The sequence below is a fragment of the Cystoisospora suis genome (genome assembly GCF_002600585.1).
Source record: "Cystoisospora suis strain Wien I chromosome Unknown contig_5307, whole genome shotgun sequence".
Taxonomy (NCBI): domain Eukaryota; phylum Apicomplexa; class Conoidasida; order Eucoccidiorida; family Sarcocystidae; genus Cystoisospora; species Cystoisospora suis.
This window is the reverse complement of record NW_027158097.1, coordinates 1-9,283: the sequence shown is the minus strand read 5'-3', so window position 1 is coordinate 9,283 and position 9,283 is coordinate 1. Positions and strand designations below refer to the sequence as shown.

The 9,283-nt window shown below is 56.4% G+C and overlaps 2 protein-coding genes across 2 annotated transcripts; one reads left to right on the top strand and one right to left on the bottom strand.

Moving 5' to 3' along the window:
- Positions 1-1,151: 1,151 nt before the first annotated feature.
- On the top strand, positions 1,152-1,852 carry CSUI_009112 (uncharacterized protein; the record flags this gene model as incomplete). Its single annotated transcript, XM_068069231.1, has 1 exon — positions 1,152-1,852. A coding segment is annotated over exon 1 (426 nt), but the record flags the coding sequence as incomplete, so codon positions are not given.
- Positions 1,853-3,338: 1,486 nt separating this feature from the next.
- Positions 3,339-8,332, bottom strand: CSUI_009111 (zinc finger (ccch type) motif-containing protein). The gene has a single exon (XM_068069230.1). The coding sequence runs from the start codon at positions 7,522-7,524 to the stop codon at positions 4,780-4,782; it is 2,745 nt and encodes a 914-aa protein (XP_067918793.1). The 5' UTR covers positions 7,525-8,332; the 3' UTR covers positions 3,339-4,779.
- Positions 8,333-9,283: the final 951 nt, after the last annotated feature.

The window sequence follows — 9,283 nt, the reverse complement described above, 5'->3', positions numbered from 1 at the left end:
CAGTCGGTTGGACTTGCTTTGTTCCGTATAGGAATAGCGATGATCGAACCAGTCGCAGTGCCCACCGGTTGTCATACTTGACGGGGTCTCGCCCAGTGTGCCCTCCGACTAACATCCGGGCTCGCGGGGTGTGGGGGTCCGAAGGATCGTCAGAGTCTTTCACCATGCACTAATGTGACACAAGTCACCGCACTGCCCAAGGGCTTATGGGCTCTCGATGATAACGCATGCTCACTCAAGTCTCACGAGGACGTATCCACATTATAACGGAATAATTGATCTCTCTTGTCTCCTTGAGCCGGGCGGGGCTGGGCCCAGTGTTTTCGAGTGCGGGGAGCCTCTCCCACCTTGTTCGGAATGTGGGTTTTTGTGCTCGTGAGTCAGTGCACCCGTGTTAGTGCACTTAACGTACGTAGCCTTGCTGTCGTGTCGCTGCACTTTTGGCTGTGTCAGGTGGACACTCCTGACAGGTGAGGCCGAGGTAAACAAAAAATAGGGAGTTTTTCTTTAGTCCCTCCGCTTATTAAGCAACACTCCACAATCGACCGCGACTTCAATTCCGCATCACACTCTCACGACTGTGGGAACTGCGCGCTACGCTTGTGTCCGCACCTTCGGCTAGCGCCCCCTCGCTATGCCGCTCTCTGCACCGAGTCGTGAAATACAGAGTAGTAACTTAGCACACCCTAGCTATGCTAAGTGACTACTCTGTTTCGCGGCCCGAGATCGCTCCTCCAGTAAGTCGTACCATGCAACCAACACCACACCTCAACAAACGAAAATAAACTCAAGGAAAATAACAGAAAAATAAACTCCAAATCGAAAAGTAGAGAAAGGACAAATAAAAGGGAAACAATGAAGAAGCCTGAGCTTCGGGAGAAAAAACGAAAAATGGTAAAGAGAGTAAAGCACGCATCGGACCATAGCTCTGTCGAGAGGGACACATTCATGTGATGGATTTGGGAGAAAGATGATCACGAATACTTGACGTCCTGCGTGAACTACCAACAAACCAAGTCTAGATGCACTTAGCCATCAGGCTTCTTGCAGCCGCTCAGAATCTCCACTAGACCGTGGCAGTGCGTTTCTGTAGGCGTTGTCTCAAGGCTACCCGCGCCGGGCGCGCAAGCCTACGACTCTATCTGCCTCGCCGTCGACAGGTTGTCCAAAATGGTTCATTTTTTTCCGCTGCACTCGTCGACTACAACGGGACAATTCGCCGAGCTGCTTGTTCCCCGTGCGTGGTGCTTCCGTGGGCTCTCCAACTCAATCGTGCCTGACAGAGGTCGAAACTTCGCAAGTCTGTTTGGGTTGTTCTGCGCGCGGCTGGCTATCTAGCGGCTGCCCTCAACTTCGGCTCGTCCCCAAACTGACGGGCAGGCGGAGAGAACAATTCCCACATCAACGCAGATACTGCGGGGACACATGGGGGATGAGAGAGAAAAGTGGACTGCTTTCCTCCGTATGGCAGAGTTCCCGTACAACATTGTTGTGCACGAGTCGATGACGGCGAGTCCCGTCTCGTGGGCGTACGTCCGGGCCCCCGAGGACTTTCCCAAACAACCACCACGTCAAGCGAGGACCCCCAATCACCTGTTAGAGGAGGCCGCTACACGACTGGCGCGGGCAGCAGCCAGTCTGACAAAAGCGCACGCGGCGCAGAAGAGACATTACGACCGCGCCCACCAGCACGAAGTATTACAAGCCGGCGATATGGTTTCGTGTCCTCTCGCCTGCTCCGGTCGTATGGGAGCGGAAGCTGGGGCGACGCTGGATAGGGCCGTTCGCTGTACTGAAGCGCATTCACCCCCCACCGTGGATGCGCCTGCGTCGCACGGTAAATATCGGGTTTCTACGGAAATGCTAAGTGTCAGCTCGCAACCCGCGCCTGCTGGCGCGTAGCGAGCGGGCACCGCGAGCCCAACTACCTTAGGATGCCATCTCTTTGGGAGCCACGGTCGCGCGTTGAAAAGACAGAGAGGGTACCCGTACGTAGTCGGGTCGATCGTGACGTCGCACCAGCGGAAAAATCTGGATGGGACAGTGCAACACCCATTCTTAGAGAAATGGCAGGACAAGACGCTCGACGAAAGACCTACCAAAGGTATCTGAATTTCTTACCACCGAAGACCTACAACATGCAAGTGCTGGCGAGGGCGCAGCAGGGGGCAGTACCGCCGCCCGGCGACGCGCTTCATACACAGCTGAACAGGTTGCAAGCCTCGGAGCTGCTAACGAGGCTTGTAACGTGTTCAGCTGTGTACGAGCGGCGTACAGCTCCGGTGTGTTTACGGGCAGTGGTCCCGGGAGTGTGTTACGATGTGTGGTACAGTGCGCGAACCGCCCGAGCCGCCGGCCTGCGGGAGCAGTAGCGTAAGAGCAGAACTATGTTTCGTAAGTGCTGGTACCGAGGTTACACTGCGTTTCCTCGCTCGACCTTGGCGCTGCTTAATGAGACCAGAGCAGCTCCAGAATAGAGCGAATGCCCCCACTAGTGATTCCTCGTGGTATCGATACTTGCAGTCCGCAACCGACTTGCGACAATCTGCGTCTTGCCAGCAACGCCGTGCACAGGGTGCGCGGAAACGAGATGTGCTCACAAGGCCGAATGCTCACGGCGTTTCTGTCATTAGATGCTGACGTAAAGTCTTTACTAACACAAAACGATTCAAATTCTTAACAGCTTGAAAAACAAAAGCCCTTCGACAAGTGATGATCGCTCGATACTTGGGCGGTAAGTAGCCGGGTCAATGCAACATGCTGCAAACCGGGACGCAACGAGACCACCCCATCCCCGATGACGGACCCCGGAGGATCAGAGCCCGTAACGACACCCATGCATGACTGTCCTGACGGACGCGCTCTCCGCACGAACAGATCTGTCTGACGGCACTGACGCGACTAACAAGATTTTAGCTGGAGAGTTCAGGTCGGCCGATTTGCCGGAGCTCTCAATTAGAAATGAAGTAACTGGCTAATCATGCCCTGCAACCGAGAACGTCGCGGTCCCGCTCCGCTTACGGGATTCACTTGCTGCTGCCTGTCTTCACGACAGCACGCCGATACAAATGGTGACTGATGCCGTCAGCGGCCGTGTGACTTTGGCTGACATACACAATACAATCGCAGATACACTCCTAGCCGAACACCAGATCGGACACTCCTGGAACAACTCAACAAGAAGACACGGCAAGACTGGTATGCCCAACAGAAGGAACCACGATAAATGCTTCTCCTCGTGAACCTGTACCCTGACACTGAGTAAACGTACCACCATGGGCTCGTCGACATGAAACAGGTACTGTTGAAACCTGTGAGCATCACATCCTCCTCTCTCAATCAGGGAGATCTAGCATTTGGTCCTCTTGCACCACAGGTCCGATGCTTGCCGACACGGTCCCCGCCGGAGCATGCGACGCTGTTCCAAAAAAGAGTTTTCTTTCAGCTTGATACCGACCACCCGGACACGTTGACTCCTCGCTTTTCCTCTCTGAACTTCAGCGTCCGAAATACAGGTTGGTTCAAACGCCTTGCATAAGGGCAACAACAGTCGCACACGGAACCTTAGGTCTCCGGAAAAGTTCATTTCCACAGAACGCATTTCCCTCATACTGTCCGCGTCACTCATCCACTCCCATGGAGATGTTTGCACTGTACACAGAAAAGCAGTCCCGTTACCGACGTATGGAGTCAAAACAGCCGCCACAAGATATAAAAAATTGTACTCTGTCATTGGGTGGCCGTAAACGGAATCGCCGACCAGCACCGGTACGTGCAAGAACCGGAACCTGAGGAAGCCAACGGGGGCGGTGCTTGGCGACACGCCATTCCCACGCACAACTCAATCTCTCGAGCGCGGCTCCTGATCCCTAAACACGTGTCTCCCCATCACTCCCACTGCTGGCTATACGTGTCCGCGCAAGTAGGGAAGTACGGTGCTCCCACCCGCGCGCGCACAGAAGCTGGAGGACAGTGCGCACGGACAAGCTGAAACGACTGCTTCTTGATCGTACTCCCCCCCAACGAGAAGCTGGCACAGTGCCTGTACTGATCCGTTATTCTCCCATAACCCCGGGGCACGCGTCCCGGGGTTATGGGAGAATAAACACCACTCAGGAACGCGAACAACATTACTCAGAACTTGGAACGAACAAGAGTGAACAGAACTACCGTCAACGTATCTCATTTCTACAACACAGACTCGCGGCACATGACCTGCTGGGCTCAGCGTCTCAACGTACCACCTTCCCCGCCAACCTCGGCTCGATCCAAAAATTGAACTACCTCCGAAGTCACCTGAATAGCCAGCTCGGGCTTTCCCACGTTCAGAGGGATGAGGGCCTGGCAACTGAGACGATAGAAAGCAGTCTCGCCCGGATCCGACAAACTTCCTTGCCGGGATTATGTAAAACATCTAAACGTGCGGCCACCGCTGGTCACAGGAAATCACCTCCGAGCGCAACAGCTGACCGGCATCCCCCTCGCGCGCAGGCGACTGCTCTCCCGTGCACGGCCATGACGGCGGACACAACTGCTTATCCATCGGCATCCCCTGCCTACTCGCGCCTCTAACTCAGGATTTTTCAAGGTGACCCGCAAGACCCTCAAGCTGCCAATTTGACAGAAATGGCATTTTCCCCACAGACCTACGGCCATCAAAAACGGTCGGACGCTTTTCCCCATGAAAAACTCGCACGGGGCCCGCACAATACGCACACAGGAGAGAAAAGCATTTCTTTCAAGGTGCAGCGTGCTCCCCCGGTTCTCTCCTGGAACGGCTCAAGTAGAAGCAGCCGCCCCCTCATGTGGCCTTTGAGCTTGACGGGCATCGGTGTCCGCCCCGACAGCAGCGCTGCTCCCGCATGTGGAGGCGCTGGTAGACAAATGCAGAAACAACTCGGTCAGACGCATCAGCTCTGTGTCATTGGACTCCTCTGATGGACCGGATGTACTGGGATGCTCACTATTTCGCCCCCCAAGGCTTCCCCATGGAGGGCTCTGGCTGCTGCGATTGCCCTCATTATGCGCCGTATCGCTGCTGCCGTTCCGGCTTGTCCCTAAACTTGTGCTGTAACTGCTATTATAGCTGCTATTGCTGTGGCTGGGACTGCAGCACGCCGCGTGTCCTGTGTCGCCATTGTCTCCGCCAACTGTAGAAAATCCCCCTTCTCCGTTCCAGAACTCACTGCAGGGTAGCGTGCCCGGAAAAAGCTCCCGCTGCATTTCTCTATCAGAGACCTGCTGCGTGTCCTGATCACTTCCCCCGCTCGTATACGCTCCCGCTGTCAGGACTTCGCGGTTCGTGGTTAGGAAAGGCTCTAGGGGCGGACCGGGAGAGAGGCCCCGCAGTACCGCCGAGGATCCGGAAGAACACGACTCTACTACTGCGTTGAGAGTGCTCTTGCTACAGGACGCCGAAAGAGAACACGGCGGGTCCTCAGGCGGCGAGTTGTTAGGAGCGCCTCCGACTACGCTGATACTAGAAGACGTCACAAAGTATCTGCAGTCAGCGTTTGGTGAAGGTCCTGACGCGGCTGTGCGAATGGCACCAGGAGAAACTGTCGGACATCCACTTACACTCCGCTGACTGCTGGTGCCGCGTGCACCCGGTGCCAAGCTTGCTCCTCTCAGGCCACTCCGTCTCGAAACTCTAGAACCCCCTATGCCCAGGCTTCGGTCCGCGGACTGCGACAGTTCCCACTCAACGTCCCGAGTGCAGTCAGATGGGGGGGAATCCTGAAAAAGCTGGTCTAGACGCCTTCTCTCGTCGACCACATCACTCAACGGTTCGCTGCCAACATCGACACCGGACCGTTCAGCTTCTTTGGCGCAGTGTTCCTTTCCCGACGCCCCGTTCTCTACCCGTGCCGCACCGGTGGACCCTAAACTCACCTGGGGTGCCACCACAGACCCGCTGGTGGCACTACGGCAGACTGGCTCGCTACTGGCTGGCCCCGGTGACTCGTCCAGGAGAGCCCATATATCCCCGAAAGGGTCAGTGCCGGAGGGATACAACTCCGCTGTGGATGCTTTTCTGCTCGGTGCGCTTTGTTCCGGATCGGCGCCTGCATGCAACGTGTAAAGAACATGCTGTCGAGAGAGGTCACGAGAAGCCGTCGAGCTGTCCTGACCTCCAAGACAACGAAAACCAGCATCGGGACCTACGCTGTGCTCGACAGAGGGCCTGAAAAACGCCGGCGCGGGCCAGCCCCCCTGCGACATCTCACCGCGATCTTGAGACAACTCAGACTGCCTTTCGGTAGCCCGCCACAGCCAGGTGCCACCGCCCAACGGTTGGGCGTCCACCCTGTCCTGCCTGTAACAATCGTCCTGAGAGGCATTGGGAGACTGCGCCGTGACAGGGTACGAGAAGGCGGCGGGCAATCGCTGCGGTGCCTCTACGCAGACCCCTGCTGAAGACAGCGCTGCTTCATTCTCCGGGAGCTCTCGCAGATAGTGAGAAGAACCAGCTTCCAGTTGGGGAGGGGGTGGCAGCGAGTGCGGTTGAGAACCTTGTGGGACGTTGAGAGGCCTGCGCGTGACATGGAGGTCGCCCTCTTCCGGAGGTCGGCTCGAGGAAGCTATCCCCACATTACGAGATGATACGTTTGAGAATGGGTATCGCGCAACCGGAGAGTAAGCATCACCCTCGCTGCCACCAGAGCGCGTCCCGAAGAGAGTCTGCGACCACGCCGGACCTCGGCCTGCGTTAAGCTCTCCTTCGGTCAAAACCGTCCCCGATTTCGCGTGGAGCTGTGTGGCAGACAGGGCAGCTGCACTGTACAGAGTTTCGGGATGAGATGTTTCTGAAATAGCAGCAATTTCACGATTGGCGCTTTCGCCACACGAGTATTTCAGCGGTCTGGGGGGAGCTTGGCGTGTGGAGATGCCACCCCGCGCCAATTCACACGCGATTTCCGGGAGGGGGCCATTGTCGTTCCGTGCCGGAAAGGCCACTCCTTGCGGAGCGTCGCCGCCGGCCTTGTGGAAGGGTGTATGATGCGGACCGCCAGGACCTGTATGCTGACCAGGGAAGTTCGGCTGCTTCGGAACGGGCAGCGCGGAGGTAGGTCTACGAGCTTGGTAATTGGACGGAGGAGAGCAGGGCAAGTCCGAGCTCGGCGACTGTGGCGCGGGAGGGGGCTGAGGAGGTAAGCCACTGTTGCTAGCGCCGTCGGACGTCCAGTCGTTCAAAAGAGGAGGGAGGTTCTTGATTGCCGGATCGAGCTGGTTGATATCATGGGCCATGGGGCACCGAGCACCTTTCGGACAGTGTGCGTCACGAAAGTAGTAATTGCATAGACGCAAAGCTTTGCCTGACCCCCGCAGCTCCAGATGGGAGTGAGCATAGGTGCAGGGCTGCCTGTCGCAAGTACCAAAGTAAATCCAGTTATAGCACATGCGGGTCTTGAAGAAGGCGGGGAACGGACGAATATCTGTCTCTCCGTGAGCCCACGAACACTTGTGACCCCGCTTACAAGTGCCCTTTAGGTAGAACTTACACAAATTTGTCTTGTAGAGCATCTTCACGAAAGAAAGCCCTAGGTATAAGAGATGGCAGAGAGTACCACCGGGAACAAGTCCACCCTAGGCGGGTCGTCCTTCAGCAGACAACAGAAGGAAGGTGACGCTCTGCGTTGCTACGGCTTCACGGAACGGCCCTCCCGTCACGAAGTTCAGAGCTTGGGCGCATCGCGGTATTGAGAACTCACCGCCAAATGACGACAGCACTCCAGGATACACCAAAGCATGGCAAACACTCCATCCCCAAGGGTACCCGAACCCGCTACAAAGACGGATCTCAGGCTTTCATTGCGAACAGAGAGAATGAAGCGAAGAACGGACAACAAGCACTTTCGGAGGCACAGAGCGTGCCTCCTTCTGAGCCCGCTCTGACGAAACACACATAGAAAGGCGAAAGAGGGTGCCATATGAGGAGCTTCCCACCTCACTAACGAGAGAACCGGGGATTACAATCTCATTCACAGCCCGAGTTGCAAGACCCTGTGGGGCCCGCGACGACTCCTCCAGGTCTGTCAGAAGGGGTATGGATGATGAAGGCGCACGGATAGCAGGCTTGAAAAGATGGGGGACAGTCGATCTTCTGCACTGGAGCTGCTCAACCAACCACTTGAACAAAAAGCCTGAGAGCCCCTCAGCGGTCCATTTTAAGGAAAGAGAATCGCCCCTGCCTACGCTGCGGGGCTGCGCTAGGATGGTCCGACTTCCCTAAAGGAACACTAACACATTACCGACGTGGCAGATGCGCAACTGAAGTGGAGGGTGCGACTGGATATATGAAAACAGCAAGGGAGGAAGAGAAGTGGGATCCAAGACGGGAAAAAAGCGAGCGGGACTCTGGGCGTTGGCTCCAAGTGGTGGTCCCGGTTTCAAGGCAAGCAGCATTGTGGCTGTGGCGGCGGTCCGCTGACGACACAGTTGGTGGTCCACTCGCTGATCCTGCGCCGTCGCGGAAGGGGTGTTCGACCCACAGATGTGGAGTGAGCACTGTTCGAACTCAGGGGACCGCCCACAACAACCCAAGTTCATGACAGTCTGTTTTGGGGAGAAACCTCATTTGGAGCGAGTTCACTCTGTCTATTGTCGTCTCGCATTGGAAGGGAGAATTATTACTTTGTTGTGGAACGCGCCACAGCGCAGGTGGTGTTCATCGAGTCTTAGGTGGGTCGTGCCGAGCACTGCGATTCCGGAGGGGGCCTGCTCGATGCTTCTTCCCCTGGGGGCGCGTACTTCGCAAGCCACAGGGCACAGGAGTCTGCAAACAGGACAGGTTTAGCGGAGCGTAACTAGCAAGTCCGTTATAGCTAGCGGTTCACGCAGGCACCGTGAACCGTCATAATGGGGTGTGCACCTTCTCGCTGCTTGGCCAAGATGGTTCGGCAGTGCGGGGGAAATAGCAGAAATGGCTGCGGTACGCCGGTTGATTGTGGAGCCACAGAAGAAAGATCCGGACCTCCCTCTGCCCTCCAGGCGTAACTTCCAAAAAAATCAGCCAGAATGATCGTCCTTAGCGTCGTCATCTGCTTGCACGCACGGACCGTGTAGGGGTTGCCGCAAGAACCTCAATGGATCGATCCCGTTGCCACGGCAGTGATCACTGTTGACGCCCGCGACGTCCGGTAGTCGGCTCAACGGCGGCTGTCAAGGTTGCCGCAAGAACTTAAGTGAAGTTGATCCAGTCTTCTCATGAAAGGCACGACACGTTTACTATAGGGACCAGACGCGCCGTAGTCGGCTCGCCGGCGGTGGCTCACGACACGGC

Coding starts and splice junctions, on each gene's coding strand:
- CSUI_009111 (XM_068069230.1), bottom strand. CDS start 7,524: ATGCTCTACAAGACAAATTTGTGTAAGTTCTACCTAAAGGGCACTTGT.